Here is a 16,242-nt window from a genome sequence, read left to right as displayed (position 1 = left end):
TTACTGGGTGGTGCCCATGTTTTGCATCTACACACCAATGATGACGGTCCCTGCAAAGCTGCAAGGCACTCCGTCTCCAGTTGAGTTTCAGGCCCAGGAACACAGCCTGTTAGAAACGTCCAAGACACAACCCAAGGACGTGAAGGAAACTGGGTGCGACAGAGCCAAGGACGACGAGGGCAGCAGAGTCGAAAACTATCACTATCAGAAGCACTTCCCAGCAACCAAGAGGAAAATGAAAACAGAACGTGACTTCAACCACTCACCAGATGGAGAATGAGTATTCAGGGAAATCACAGGGTTCGCTTATTTGCAATCTACATCTGGTGAGTGACCGAAGGTGACTGCACCCGCACGGAGCTGGACAGCTTCTTACGACCGTACTGCCCCTGCACCCCAAACCTGTTACCTCTGCGTGATGCTGTGACTTCACGAAACGCGGTTTCAGTTCTGACCTCTCTGTTCCACCGTCGGGATCCCGTCCACTGCCAGCCCCGCTGCACGGTTCTGGGTCCATCACTGGGCAGCCACAGTCTCGTATTTTAAGATGCCAATTGCTGTTATATTTAGAAACATACTAAGAGGTTCTAACTGGAGATATTTCTACAAAATCCTGGTACAGGTCAGCCTCAGAAGCAGGGTCCTGACACCGGGGTGCCCCAGAGGGCAGAGCCGCCCTCTGGCTGGCTGCCTTGCTGTACTCTCACTTCCAAAATCCCCTCGAGTTCTGAGTGGCACAGGGGAAATGCGTGCAGGAATTCAGGCTCAGGTGTGTGAAATTAGAGACAGGTGGGAGCAGATGAGGTGGGAGTCTGTCACTCCTTAAGATAATGTCAAAAAAACCCCAGAGGACACCAAGTGTGGGCTCCCGTCCTGGGTGTGGTACCACCACCTACCCTGGCCAGAGGCAAGTCGCAGCTGCTGAGCTCTTGGGATTGGGTACAGGTGCCCGGGCTGGAGGTGCTGCCCCTCTGCACCTCTCCCAACTTCAGGGATGCCGAGGTTCCTACGAGGTCGAGGAGCCCTTTGTGTCCAGCAGGCAACCCCGCACTGTCACCAGCGCTCTGAGGGGCACACAGGGCACAGCGGCATGAGCTCAAAGCTGAGCCCAGCATCACCCCAGTGCCCAGCCGGGTGCAGCAGCATGTGGTCTGACCTGTGGCCAGGGCGGCTGTAGGGAAAGCCCTGGCCCAGTGCCTGCCTTCAGCAAGCACCCAGGACGGGTTGCCACCCACACCAGCCAAACCTCACAGCTCTGCAGGGCCTGACCTGCGACAGCACTGTGGAGCTGGGAGTGCTGCCCTTTCTCAAGTCTGGTCTACACTCCACCCACACGGGCACACGGCCTGCAGAGAAGCCCACCATGGTGTACTGCCGAGTTCGGCTTCAGCAGGCAACCCCCTCGGGGAGCACAAGCGAGTCCCTCTGCCGATGCGACCCCAGGGAAGAGCACAGCGCCCAGCAGGCCTCTCCCAGGCCCAGGCCTCTCCTGGAGTGGGGGCACGGCAGCTGCAGGCAGCGTCTGAAGGTGGTCTGCGGGCCCCTTGAGCTCCACCGGTCTGTATTGCAATTTCTCCCCACCTGCAGCTGGATTCCTGGCTGGCCGTCTCATCAGCTTATGGACGTTGTCCGTCCCACTCTTGGTGACCCCAGCCCAGCACTGATGGGACAGCTCCCCACTGAAATGCGGCTCCAGCCCTGCTAGGCACCCTGGCCCAGCCCAGGGTGAGCAGAGCTGCACCCTGCATACAGCAGGCATATCCCGTCCCTTCGCCTGTAACCCCTGCTGACCTGCAGAGCCCGACTCCTGCTGGCTCTGACCTCATTGCCCCACTCCCCAGCTGATGCCAAAGCTGCTGGCCAAGGACACAGTGCAGGCTTAGGAGAAAGCAAACTTAAGGCCACCCAGAGAGCCTCCACGGCCCCTCAGACCCACCGTTTCTTCCAAGCAAGCAAAGGGGCGACGCACAGCAGCCAGGCTGGGTGGATCCAGGGCCAGTTCCACCTGGCCGGGAGCAGGACAAACACCAACCCGATGGCACCATGCTCTGGATGGCTTCTGGCACTGACAGCAGTGACTTGGCTTCACACAGGAAGGACAGACACCCACATGCTGCCGTCTTCAGCCCACACCTGCCAGTCACGTGGCCTCCGAAACCAGCTCAAGTCTGTCCATGATGGCATCACAGACTGGTTGGTAGGAGCTCCATTTCTCTTAAAAAAAAAAAAAAAAAAAAAAAAAATGCACGTTAAATCCACATACAAGGAAAGTGCGTTCACGGAATCCAGGTCATCAGCCCAGAGAGCTGCAAACCTCTGTGAACCACCAGCACAGAATCCTCATCAATGAAATAGGTGCTCAGCATTAACCTTCAGGAGCTGATGACACGGTTCTCACTTTAAGCACGAGAGAGGAAAGTTTTAGAACAAGAGAAATGACAGGTATTTCATGAATAAGCTTGAATATAAATAGTAAGTCTGAAAAAGACAGGATTCTTACCTCACTGATGGAAAAAGGCTCGAATGGAATCGAAGTATAAAAGGGCAAAGAACCGAAGAGCTTCCTCCATGCCTGTTGAGAGCACTTCTTCTCAGAAGTGAAGGGATCCTGCTCTTTGTGGACACAGGTGCCTGCAATCACCAGCACCTCTCAGAACATCAAGACTACACTGGAGAGAACCCACAGAAATGAAGAGGGCCCCAGAGCCAGGTGAGGATGCCTCCAGGGAGCGTGCGCCCCCAGCCTCCTGGCAGCTGTAGTCTCGGGGGGCAGCAGTGCCCACGTGGAGCCTCTGCACACGGGACTCGCCTGTGTGGGCCACTGCTCCACTTCGAGGTGGGAGGTGGGCTATTTAGTGGGAAGTATGTTCTAGAGGAAAGATGGTAATAGGTGTCCAAATGCACAGTGAAAATCCAGTTAAACATTTAAAATTTATTAAACTTTTTGGTCAAAATAGTTGAGCAAATATATACAATCCCATTTTCCTAGAACTTTTTAAGGACCAGGGTTGACTAATGCGTAAGTAACTCTGTTCCACACCTCAGACTGTCAATCATGTCACAATCAATATACAGTATAGGAATTACTTTTAAGTTAAAATAAAGGTACTTTTAAGTTCTCCATTTCTAACTTCATGTGAACTCAAGCGGCGTCTGTCAGCATTAATTCAGGGTGAGAACGGACATCCTGCTCCTGCGCACGTGGACTAATCAGCACACACCTTCACCTTCACCTCCACGGGGGCACAGGAGCCCGACTCTCTGCTCCCCCCGGGACACGTGGCGGGTGTGTGTGTTAAATCCCACGCAAGCAAGCTCTGGGCACTTGGCACTGGCACACCTCTGTATTATTTGTCTTGGAAAATCTTGATTTCTGATATCAAAGATCTTACTTCGAAAAATAAACCACCAAGGTACTGGTGGCATCACGGAATTAAAATTGCTGAATTTTGCTGGCTGGAAATGCAGGATGAAATTTAGCATGCCTGTAATTTTAGCAATATTTAAAAAGTATATTTTTCCCAAAGTACTTTTTAAAAATCCTTAGAAAGAAAGCACTTATTTCTTCAACTGTAGTGAATTTGAGGCTACTTTAAACCAGGCTAACTGGATGGCAGCAATTTCGGTTCTTCCTTGCAATTTTCTTTCTCAGAGGTTGCCTCAGTTCTGGCTTTCCCCAGACCGTAGCTGGTGCATCCGATGGGCTACTTCTACAGAAACACAGCCGGTGGTAGCTTGGGGAGAGAAGTGCTGCACACCCCGACACCCCCCACCACGCTGCCGGAGGACACACATTTCTGCAACAGTTCCAAAGGATAATCCTGCATTACTTCATTCTATGCAGTGAAAGCAATAAAAAGACAATACTTATGTTTGGATTTAAAAACACTTTTTATAGTGTGTTGTTTTTATTGAGAGGTCACACCCGAAGGGGTGACGGTGGACGCAGTGGGTGAGTGGGGCCGCCTGAGCCTGCTCGGGCCACATCCATACATCCATGGAGCCACCAGGACTCAGAGGAAGGCTGGAGAGGACATGGACAGTCGCCACGCCACACTGCAGGGAAAGCCCAGGTGCGATGGCAGAGAAGAGGGAAAGAAGTGGAGAAAGGGATCTGACAATGACTTTGCTCTTGGGTGTTAATTTTTTGGTCTATTAATTGGAAAGGAGGGCTGGGACTGAAATAAATACATTTATTCTGAGTAATGGCCCTTTGGGAGCAGTGTCCATCAACTCTGCTTCCAGAGCGTCTCCACGTGAGCAGCAGCGCCCGTCTCGCGCCTCACCGAAGGCGGAACCACACCAGCCTCCAGCGGAGGCTGCTTTCTCCTGCGTCTGTGAGGGAAGCAGCAGGTGCGTCACTGTTCTTAATGGAGTGGACACTGGTGCCTGCTCTCCGACAGAAAGATGGCCGGCTAACTAGGCCAGACACGACTGGGTCTGTGCGTTTGCGTCTCTAGTTGATTTTGTCCTGGAATATGTACAAGTTATTGGTGGCAGCCACAGCGATGACGCTGTCCGCGGGGTGCCAGGCCGTGTGCAGGATCTTCTTGTTGAAGTCCAGACTGTCCACACTGATCTCATCTTTCTTCCGCTTGCCCCCCGTACACACCTTCCGGGGCTTGAGGCTGGCGCGTGGTTTGCTGCTCTCTCTCGAGGCCTCCAGGGTCACGTCCCTCCGAGTGTCTCTATCAAACATTCGGAAGAAGTTGTTGTAGGACCCGGTCATGATGGCGCTGTTCAAAACAAGAGCAGACAGCAGCACTCCTGAGTGGGGGGCGGCAGCAGGAACGCAGACCCCTGCTGTGGGGCACACAGACACACCACCCACCCGCCCGTACAACCCAGTGACCTTTGGAAATCAGGAAGCAACAATCATAATCACGGTCAGAAGGGAAACGCAGTCAAGACTCTCACTGAACTACATGAGCACATCTTCTGCAAACAGCCCCACCTGCTTATCTCACTCATGAGTGACAGTGCAGCTTACTTTTAAGCCTTAGGCTCTGCACTGTGTCCATAATCCAGTCAAAGCTGACCTGGACATAATTCATATTCAACAGTTCTTAGTCACATCTGTCAGCGTTTCTTCACTCACAGGCTGCTTTTCTATTAATTTCACAAAGTTTCTCTCAAATGAAGCAATGGAGACAAACAGAATCTGAAACACTGGGCTAGGTGAGGCGGAACTTCAGAATGGCCGCGTTTCACATGACACATTCCAGACACAAACTGTCCAAGCTTTGTTTCTTCAAGACCAACTGTAATGGCTTTCACGTGTCTCTGCTGTTGAAAAACACCACTCAAGCACACATCCTCATGACACAACTTTATAATTTTGGCAAAGACCTCTGCAATCTTACTTTCTCTATAAAAATGATGGAAAATGGCTGAATAATAGCAACGCTGTCATGATTTGACCCATGGCTTTATGAGCCCAGTTTCGGAGGACGGATGTGTTCCGACAAGCCCTTCCGACTTCCCCGGCAGTCCTGACACTCACTTCCTCCCCTGACACTGCGCACACCTTCACGTCCTGCCCCATGGTGATGCATGGCGAGAGGCCTTCCTGCCCGTACGTCTTCAAGGTGCCACGAGAAAGAGGCGGGCCACCTCCATTCCATGGCCCAGCACTGACCCTGGCTGCTTACAAGTATCTAGTGTCTGATTGACCTTCTCTAAAACTTCACAGCAGAAAAAAAAAAGACAAGCTAAAAAAAGAGAAACCGCAGTTAGCTCTCCATGTTGATTCACGTCTCCTGCATCCATGCAGGAGCCCACAGTGCCACCGAGGCAGAAGACACACGGTGTGTCCCACGCCCTCCAGTGCCACCAAGTCCGCACGTGAGTGCCGCTGACTGGGAGTTCTCCAAATTAGTTTCCACAAAGAAAACAATGTTTACAAAAGGGTAAAAAGAATGTGTGAATCTGGAGCTTACATTTATGTTATTAAAACTCAACGGCAACTGTTATTCAGAACACAAACAACGAGAGTTTTGGGAAGAAGTATGGCCGACGGAATTGCTGGTGTGTGGCAATAATGAAAAGCACATCAGCTTTTACACAGTTTTATCATCACTTTTCAATTCTTGACAGACAGTGCCAGCCCCAGAGTGGGCGTTTCCTCACGGCAAACAAGAGCACTGCCCAGCAGCCCTGGCGGGCCCAGGAAGGGAACAGCACAGGCAGACACAGAGTCAATGCGTCACTGGTTTTGTGGGGCAGCCTAGAACACGAGAAGGCGCTGCCACACATGGGACTTGCACTGGGCGGAGGCAGCACTGAAGCACCTCACTCTCCCCCATGGCATCCCTCAACAGAAGGGTCCAGGCAGGAAGACATGAGCATGTCTGCAAGAGTGAATGCACTAGGCAAATGCTACCGGGCACGTGATCTAAGTGCACTTTCCAATATTTCAAATCTATCAAGAGGAATGAAGAATACAGTGAATATCCATGTACCTGCAAGTCACTGCTAAGACAGCAAACTCCCACTGGGTGCCACTCTGGAAAGAAAGATGATCTCCCATCCGTCCCCAGCTGGGGGATCACTTGCTACAGAAGTATGTGTCATCCCCACACACATTTATATTTTGAATAGTTACAGATTCTTTTTTTTTTTTTGGATGGAATTTTGTTTTTGTTGCCCAGGCTGGAGTGCAGTGCCACAATCACTTCCGCCTCCCAGTTTCAATTAATTCTCCTGCCTCGGCCTTCCGAGTAGCTGGGATTACAGGTGCCCGCCGCCACACCTAATTTTAGTATTTTTAGTAGAGACAGGGTTTCACAATGTTGGCCAGGCTAGTCTTGAACTCCTGACCTCAGGTATCTGCCTGCCTCAGCCTCCTAAAGTGCTGGGATTACAAGTGTGAGCCACCACACCTGGCCAATAGTTATGGATTCTTAAAAACAAATAAAACTGTCTGATATATCTTAAACATATCATGTTGTATGTTACTATATGCGTTCCTCCTGAATTTTCTTTGTGGACTATCTTTGTGAGATCCAAATCTCACCAATTCTCACCGCTTTTCAGTAGATGTCACTATGATCGAGAACTCACCTGTCTATCCCCTAATTCTGCACCTGTGGGCTGCCTCCAGGAGTTTACTATTCCATGTCTCAGCATGTTTTGTCGTCTGTATGTGCAGGTAGCTCCCAACCAGACTGAATGGCACCAAGGAGGGCCACAAGGGTGCTGGGTGAGCCCACTGGCCTCCACCCTCTCCCTGACACCATCATCATTCTGATGGGTGTAAAAGGACGCCCCTCTGACTTTACTTGCTGATCACTAAGAAGGATGAGCATTTCTATCTGTTTATTTTCCATTTCTGCGAAATCCCATTTATGGTTTTTGCTCTTCTCAGAGTTGTTTGCTAGCTTCGTGTGAACTCCTAATTCTGTACATGTTCTGGATACTCAATCTGTGTTCGTTATGCTTGCTTTTGTGGATTTTGTTTTCACTTTTAATTTCAACATAAAGAAGTTTAAAATTTAATGCAGTTGAATTTCTTAATGTTCTCCTTCACTGTTTGGGCTTTTGGGGCCTTGTTTAAGAACTTTCTGCCTCCAGAGCTCAGGACGCCTTAGGCTTTAGAGCACTCAGAGCTTATTTACTGTGTGGAGCTGGTGAGGGCTCTCATTTTTCTCCCCCTAGCACAGATAACTAAGGTCGCTCCGCTGGAGGAGCTTCAGAGTCCGCGTTGCTCTCCTCCTGCGGGCTGTGTTCCCTGCCTGTCTATCTCAGCCCCTTTCTGCAGAGTCCGCATGGCTGTTCCCCTGCCTGTCTGCCTCAGCCCCTTTCTGTGGGGTCCGCATGGCTGTTCCCCTGCCTCTCTGCCTCAGCCCCTTTCTGTGGGGTCCGCATGGCTGTTCCCCTGCCTGTCTGCCTCAGCCCCTTTCTGTGGGGTCCGCATGGCTGTTCCCCTGCCTGTCTGCCTCAGCCCCTCTCTGCAGGGCCACTCTCCAGCTGCTAGAGCATGTTCTTCAGCGAGTTCTTTTACAGCTCACGCTACTGACTTTCCTGCTGCAATACACTGCTTCCCATCTGAAAATGCCTTTATCACAAGCAGATTCTTGAACGAACATCTATTTCAAGGCTTGATTCTAAGCTGGCGGTGGAACGTCACGAGTCACACCCGCTGTATCTGTCACATGGCTTCTGGCTCCCACTGTGGCCGTCGCAAAGCCTCGTCTCAGTCTCGGTGTCTGCTCTCGGAGGTAATTTGTGTTTTTTCCTTGGGCACATTTAAGATGTGTTTGGTGCCCTGCAATTTCACTATATTATGGATGAGCATTTCTGTGCCTCCTGATTCTGTGTATTCAGGCTTTCATAAGTTACAGAAAATTCCTGGCCACTGTCACTTTAAGCCTCACACCCCCACACTTGTCCGTTGAAATGTGTGCTGTGCCTCAGCCCGGCCTCTGCGGTTCCTGCTGTTTCAGGTTTTCTATCTGCTTGGCTCTTTAGCCCACCATTTCTTCTGGTTGTCTTTGCCATCTACTACTACAAGGTTTCTTTGGCCAGAACGGACCTGCAGCTCCAGCCACACAGTTCCATCTACCGCACGCGCCATTTCCAGACGTTCTCTTTGATTCCCTTCGTCTCCCTGGCTGTTTGGCGGTCAGTGGCTCCTGGTCCAGGCTGTTTCCTTCCTCCAGCACTCTCAGTTTATCTTCTTTAACTCAGGATCTCAACAGCTGACTTCTTGGAGGTTCGGTGCTGCCGTGTGGTTCTGCTGACTTGCTCATGATGGCTTTCCCGGTACATGCTCAGCAGCTTTCACCTGTGAGCTCGTGTTTAGATGATTGTAATCTGAGGAAATCCAGAGAGACCCGAGTGTGCTGGCAGCAGCCGCCCACCACACGTGTTCTCACTGGGTTTGCCAAGAACGCCATTCTCTCTAACTGGGCCACTTCTTAGGGCTGTGCTTACCGCCAGCGGCCTGGAGGAATGTGGTGGTGTGTTTTCTGCTCACTGTGAAAGCAGTGGGTTCTCCAAGCTCATTGTGCACCAGCCACGGCCTGTGTGTCCATCTGTGGGGGAAGCAGGCCAATGAGAGGCTCACACTGCCTGCTGGGCCAGGAGGACCCGGGAGCCTCACGTCTTCAGACAACATCTGTGAGATGCTACAGGCTAGAAGATCAGTCTGTAAACAGAGTAGAAGCCAGACCTGGAAACACGCTGGTCCCTCCAGATGCCCGCACACAGCCCTCGTGGAAAGAAAGGGCTCCAAAGTGTGAGATTTTGCAGGTCAGGATGCAGCTGGCGCAGACACAGGCCTCAAACCCTTGTGAGGGGAGGTGATACACCTCTCAGGGGGTGCTGCCACCCGAAGGCAAGGTCTCAGACAGATACGCTTCCCTTTGCACTTCATTTGCCAGTGGGTGAGACATCATCACGGAGGGTCCCTGCTCCAACTCCACACCTCGCGTGGCCAAGGCTTCAGCTCTGCACCACAACCTGTCTTTCACGGGAGGCAGCGGTTCCCACTATGGGCTGATTCCCGAGGCCAGCGGCGCTGCAAGGCTGCTCTCGGAAGAGACGCCTTCAGAGGCTACCATTCTGGTTTCCGCTCCCTCTTACTTTCTGCCGGTGTGAGATTTCCCTTGCTTATTTGTGAGCTCAACTACATGCCTGAAGAGACACCTGCTGTATCATATCCAGCATTTCTAGGTGTTTACGCCAGAGGATTTTATAGACTATCCAGTGAATCACTTATTGCCAACAGCAGACTCATCTTCTGTTAAGTTCTGAACAAAAATTCTACATAAAAATGGTGCAAAATAATCTGCCATCATCTGAAATGTAACTTTTTGCATAATAATAAAACATAACTCTCAACCATACTAATCATAATAACTTTAAAGAATGTACACAAAATAAATGATCAAGGTACGAGAACATCACATGACAAATCACACTGGTGTTTCAGACCATGCTGTGTCCAAGCGCGGCAGGCAGTGGGCTTGGGGGTGTTTTTAGCCACTTCTTTCCAGAGGAAAGGCGAAGTGCAGCGTGGCCATTCCCGTGAGGTGAGCACGCCCCCACTTCCTTCCTTTCCCTGATCTTGGGCTAAGCATTTAAAACATAGCCAACCTGTACTTAGTGCTATACGTCTGGACTAAATATAGATGGAATTACGAGCTAGGTGAGAAACTTACTGAGAGACCGGAGTTTCTCTACCCTGATACTATTGTCCATCAATCAAAAGGCCTGGAAAACAACCCCGTGCACATCGTCCTCTGTGGCGCTGGAGGACAGCGCCCTCCCTCACTGACCTTGCACTCTGGGAAATCGCAAGCTGGGGGCGGCTGCTCATTTCCACGTAGGCCTTACCTATCCGAACCGTTCCAGCAACACTCAAACTTGTCGAAGATGCAGTCGTTCTCATAGAGCGAGCAGAGCTTGCTGCGCAGGTACTCGTGGACCTGGTGGGTCTCCAGCGGCCGGCTCTCCATGTTGAGGTCCCACACCTTCACTGACAGGTAGTCCCTGCTCATCATGTACCGCCCGCTGTGGCTGAACTTTACATCGGATATGGACGAGATTATTTCCGAGAAGAAGGACCTACTGCTGGGATCTTCAGGCTCTTCAAAAACTGAAAAACAAAACAACGTGTTCAGCTTCTGTTTAAAAATCAGAGAAAAACCATATCCAAGTTCAAGCAGGACATAGCCTCTTCAAAGGCTCTGGAAGGGCTCTTTCTCGACAGTACTAGGTCTTCTGATCTTTCTGATTCTCTAGGTTTCTCGTCGTCTGTGACTTCTGTGGGCAAGACCTTAGAATAAGGCACTCTAGCACCAGCTATGGACAAGGGGCGGGCACGAGAGGTGCGGACACCCAAGTCTCACCCAGACCCTGATGAGTCAGAATCTCTGGGCAAGGTCCTGGGGGCAGCCATCTGTGGGAGCTCCTCAGGGTATCCTGACGCGTGCCCAAATTCAACATCACTACCTTACGGGAGGAGTGTCTTCGCGTCCTCAGGGCACGAGGCCCCAGGACACGAAATCCTATCCCATGTACATCACAGGAAGACACAAACAACGTTACATGGTCACGCAGACACAGCGGTCTGGGCCTCTAAAAAGTGCCTGCTCTTCGGAGGGCTGACAGCTTGTGGGTCTGCCTGAGTGACCACCTTGACCAGCAACGCTGTGGTCCAGATTTTAATCACCATCATGGTCCTTCCGGTCAAAGCCAGCCAGCAAGTTTGCCTCTAATCCTGGATACTCAAGCTCTACTGTGACAAAACTGAGTTCCTATTTTCAGACGACTTGCGCACTTCCTTGGCAGACCCTGCTTTCTCTGCAGTAAGTGGACAGAGGTCCCCCCACCCGCACCTGTGGCAGAGTGAGGCGCCTCAGCCCCACGGGGCCACTGACTGCCCTAGTCTGTGGTCATATGCCCTAAGGGTTAGTAAACTTGAGGCCAGGGGACATGTGCTTCCTTTTTTTTTTTTTTAAAAAGAGACAAGGTCTCACTATGTTGCCCAGGTTGGTCTCAAAACTCCTAGGCTCAGGTGATCCTCCCATCTCAGCCTCCAGAGTAGCTGGAACCACAGGTATGCACCACTGCACCTGGCTTATACTTCCTTTATTTCAAACTGCTTTAGGGTTTTTTTTCTCTTTTTCCTTGATGTAGGAACATGTATTTGTTAGCTTTACATTTGAAGTTAACCTGAAGCCAGCTATGCTGACACCAAGCATTTACTCAAATGACAAACACTCTGATGACAAACAGAACTCCTGGAATCTGAAATTATTTACTCAAGAATGTTATGCTTAAGATATAGGCTAAGTACTATAAAACACTAATCTTCATCGCAGGAATTCTAACAGGAATATAAATTCTTAAAAACACACTTCAACTTTGGGAAAGAACAGGCAGAAAGGCTGCTGAGCATAGTCTGGTGGGGCTGACTGGGGCTCTACCATCAGAGGAAGTGTCACTGGGCACGGTCTACCTGCAGGCACTGGGGGAGGAGTTGGCAACGTTTCAGGACACTGGGACATGCTGAGTACAGCACTGTATGCAGTTGAGCCCGTTCTTTATGGCTAAAAATAAAAACAAAAACAAAACCTCCCTCACCTAGAAGGAACTTGAAAGTTCAGTGGATTAAAATGCTAGCCTTCCAGCTCAGGGAAGTGGCTTCCAATTCAGCAAAGCTCAATATGAACAGAGCTCATTCCAACAGCTGGGAACAACCCCCTGTGTGCTGGCGGCCTCGGCCCAGGTCTCACGCACAGAGGCAGAGGCAATGAGGTGCTCTGGTAGGACCCAGTGCTGGCAGCCGCTGAGGAGACACTCAGGCTCTGGTCAGAAGTGACCCCACTTCTTGGTGGTACCAAGGCACTCACCCTACAGCCACAAGCCTGTGGGAAGCATGACCTCGACTTCCAGTTAGTAGCGGCAGCCTCTGACACAGCCATGCTCGGACGGCCCCAGCAATGGAGGGCTCCCCAGGTGCGCAAAGGTGCCTGGGGAACAGGAAGAACCCTCTAAGTCTTTGGAGATGACTTAGAAGAACCTCTGAAGAACAAGAAGATCTAAAGGAGATGCTTTAAAAGATGCCAGGCACCGCTGGGCATGGGCGGTCACCCTATAATCCCAGCACTTTGGGAGGCCACGGTGAGTGGATCGCCTGAGGTACGGAGTTCAAGACCAGCCTGGACAACATGGTGAAACCTTGTCTCTACTAAAAATACAAAAATTACCCGGGCGTGGTGGCAGATGCCTGTAATGTCAGCTACTTAGGAGGCTGAGGCAGGACAACTGCTTGAACCTAGGAGGCAGAGGTTGCGGTGAGTTGAGATTGCACCATTGCACTCCAGCCTGAGTGACAGAGTGAGCCGCCAGGCACTTACACTTGGAGTGTCGGTCACACAGGGCTGAGGAGCGCATGTCGCAGAGTCGGATGGTGCCTTTGCTGCTGCTGTAGACAAACACGTTGCACTGGTGCGGGTGGAACTCGGCAGCAGTGATGACTTCCGTCAGCTCCTCCATGTTCGCAGGCTTGATGTCTACGATGTCTGGGAGTGTGTGGTTAAGGCACAGTGCTCAGCTGTTTTTTAATTAGTCAAATTCAGTCACATGAAATAGGACGTAAAGTAGTCCGTGCAGTGAGGTTTAAAAGATTAGCCATAAAGAAGGCCGATGACACCTCCTGAATTCCAAAGGAGCTCCTGCTAAGAGGATTGGGATGAGCACCCTCACCAGACTACAGCAACGCCCCGACCCCGGGCAGACACAGACACGCGAATACCATTTTCATCCTGTTGCAGTTATTAATGTTCTACGGAAACCCTCTGATAGCAAGACAGTACATACTTAATCATATAGACAGGAAAAGCAAGCGAGCACCACCTGTGCAAAATCCTACACACCCATACATAATTACGGACACAAGAATACTGCCAAATTCCAAAAGACGCTGCTTTTCTAATTACCTGACATTAAGAGCTTGTTCTGAGCAGAGCCAACATAGCAGGCTGCCCTATACAGAAATCCTCCAACTGGGAAAAATACAGGGCAGAATTCAGTGGTAGGCCAATTCAGACTGCAAGGCCAGCTTCACCCTTTTAGCTGAAACTACTAAGAAAACCAACACACGATGTGGAACCCCAGCTCAAGCCACTGGACAGCAGAGGGACAGCACTGGATGGCAGGGCCCTGGGAGAGGTTGCAGACGAAGCACACCCCCTGCTCCCTGGCCGCTGGCTGTAAAGGAGCCCACGTGAGGAGGGCTAGGACCCCCAGACCGTGCACAGCCTCGGAAGAACACAGGTTCTTACTGGAAGCTGCTGCTCAGACAGGTGATTAAACGCCACTCTAACCTGAACCAATATTTTATATCATCCATTAGCAAATTTAGGAAAAAAAAATAAAAAAAGAACACGTAATGTTGGTTTTTCAAACGCAGCCTATTTAAAACTGTCTCTGATTAAACCAGGCAGGCAGTGGACTTTAGGTAATTCCCACTATACAGAGAACTGTTTCCAAAGGTAGAAGGAAATTTGTATTTTTCGGGACAAACATTTCAAATCACAGAGAACTTACACTGCAGGCCACCGTGCAGCCACAGCATTTACAAGACTAGACTCTGAGACAGGCGTGTAAAGGAACAAGAGAAATCACCATCTGAAGACCAGCCCCAAGGAAAATGCCAGTGTCCTTCTGAGGAAGGATACTAAAGCTTCTATCTGTGATTTCCAAGTGCCATAAATTAATTCTCAGGTCATCTGCAGAAAGATATGTTTCATGATCACTATTAACTGAAATGGAATTTATATGATATGTGTGAGCATTTGCAAAAATTCGCCGTGGACTCGCTTCTACCATAAGATCCATGGGCTTCAATATTGGGACCTAAAAATGGAAGGAAATAGGAATTCAAAACAAAGATCACAGTAGCACAGAATTAAAACACTTACAGTAGATAACAAAAGAGGACAAGTTTATGTTCAAGGCTCAGTAAGAACTGTGTACAGGCAATACCTCCAAATAACCAATCAGCAGAGTTATGAAAATACGCTACAAAATGGAATACTCTATTCCAAGTCTTGCCCCTTGCTTCCATTGTTCCTACTGAAGAAAAAGACTGGCAGGCTAACAAGCTGCCTGGGCACCGAGGCCTGTGCTCCCTCCCTCTCCTGTGTCCTCCAGTGGCCACACTGAGACGCTGGACAGCAAAGTCTTCCTGGATGGCTCAGGTGAGCCCCTCTCTCTGTCCTCTCCTTGCAGCTGGATGCACAAACCTCCCCTCACTGCACCAGGAGTATGCTTCTTGGTGCAAACCCCACAAGCCTCTGCCGGCTCCAGGGACTGGCAGGGTGCACAGGAGGGCCCTGAGGAGCTGAGGATGCTCCATTTCTCGGTCTGGGGCTGGCTACATGGGCATGTCGTCTGGTCACTTACGGGGCAGATGTATTACTATGGGGTACGTGTTACATATTATACTTCATTTGAGGTTAAAACAAGTAAAAGGTACCTCCCGTACCCATCTCTGTGTTGAGTGCTGGGAGAGTCCATTTCCAATCACACTGAAATGGAAAGGACAGAGAAGAGGGTGCTGGCCGGAGGGCGCCTGTGGTCAGAGGCGAGAGCTCAGGCATGAGGAATAGCATCACACGTGAAAAAAGGAAAAGGGCCTGCATCTCACTAACATCCAGCTGCAAGAAAAGCATAAGCTTTACAATCAAAACAAAAAATTAATGATAGGGTCTTTATTCTTGTAATTAGAAATCAGAAGGAAGAACCATGAAATCTTAGGGAAAAAAAATCTCTCGGCTGAGTCTTATCTGGCTGATTTTGCAGGAAATGAACTTGGAAAAGTATGTACAGTGAGACTTCCCTGATTTTAACATAGTTAGTGCTGACCACACCCTTGGAGTCTCTAGAGCAAGAAGGGTCAGGTCTACCAAGTTCAGGCTTAAAAACACACACCTGCCACAATCCTCTAACAAACCTACAATTAATCAAAACACATGATAGCTGCAATACTTACAAAGATTCCTTCCTTTATTTAAAAAAAATTTCATTTACATACAAAATAATTTGTTTTCATTTTTAGAGAAGGGGTCTTGCTATGTTGCCCAGGCTGGTCTTGAACTCCCGGGCTCAAGTGATCCTCCCATCTCAGCCTCGCATGCAAAGTGCTGGGATTACAGGTATGAGCCACCGCGCCTGGCCAAGATTCCTTCTTTTAATTACATCCCTTTCCTGGCACTAAAATAATTTAGAGCAAAAATTTAAAAGCAGCAACATTTCTGACTCTTATCCGGTTAGGGTTAGAATACATTAACAGTCCACTCTGAACTGTAAGATCTCAAATACTGACCTAAGTCAATGTACAGAATTACCTAGTCTGTGGTCTCTTCTCTGCACACTGACTAATGAAATAACTACACTTCTCACAGGCCTTCAGTAGGGCCACCTATTATACCCGTTTTATTTAGGCTAAACCTACAAAAGCAGCCTTGAATAAAACCGAGACTGGGCCTAATAAAGGCCTATTGTTTTCCCAAAATGAGCACGTGAGCTCATGGGTGGTGGCGGGGTCCCATCAGGAGGAACAGGGGTTTCTGAGGGTGGGTTGTGCACATGTACCCCGTGGGAGGTGGTGCTGGCTGTAGAGCAGATGGACAAGGCTGGAGCGGGTCAAGTGCCCGCCCTCGGGGTCCCATCACTTCCAGTTTAGAACCAGTGCCCGCCCTCGGGGGTCCCATCACTTCCAGTTTAGAA

The 16,242-nt window shown here is 50.0% G+C and overlaps 1 protein-coding gene across 8 annotated transcripts in view; it reads right to left on the bottom strand.

Annotated features, from left to right (window-relative positions):
• Positions 1 to 3,872: 3,872 nt before the first annotated feature.
• PPP2R2D (protein phosphatase 2 regulatory subunit Bdelta) overlaps positions 3,873 to 16,242 on the bottom strand; it is a 59,168-nt gene continuing 46,798 nt past the window's right edge. For 5 of the 8 annotated variants that reach the window (XM_017513542.2, XM_017513544.2, XM_017513546.2 and 2 more), the window contains 4 exons: positions 14,190 to 14,367; positions 12,867 to 13,031; positions 10,339 to 10,600; positions 3,873 to 4,736 (listed from right to left, as the gene is read on the bottom strand). In XM_017513542.2, coding sequence (XP_017369031.1) covers positions 4,457 to 4,736; positions 10,339 to 10,600; positions 12,867 to 13,031; positions 14,190 to 14,367 — 885 coding nt within the window. In that variant the 3' untranslated portion in view covers positions 3,873 to 4,456. Of the gene's footprint in view, positions 4,737 to 10,338; positions 10,601 to 12,866; positions 13,032 to 14,189; positions 14,368 to 14,998; positions 15,171 to 16,242 lie in introns of all 8 variants that reach the window. The other 3 variants (XM_037733144.1, XM_017513550.2, XM_017513543.2) reach the window with 3 other exon arrangements.

Source organism: Cebus imitator, unplaced genomic scaffold (assembly GCF_001604975.1).
Source record: "Cebus imitator isolate Cc_AM_T3 unplaced genomic scaffold, Cebus_imitator-1.0 Scaffold495, whole genome shotgun sequence".
Lineage (NCBI taxonomy): Eukaryota > Metazoa > Chordata > Mammalia > Primates > Cebidae > Cebus > Cebus imitator.
This window is presented reverse-complemented; position numbering and strand designations above follow the sequence as displayed.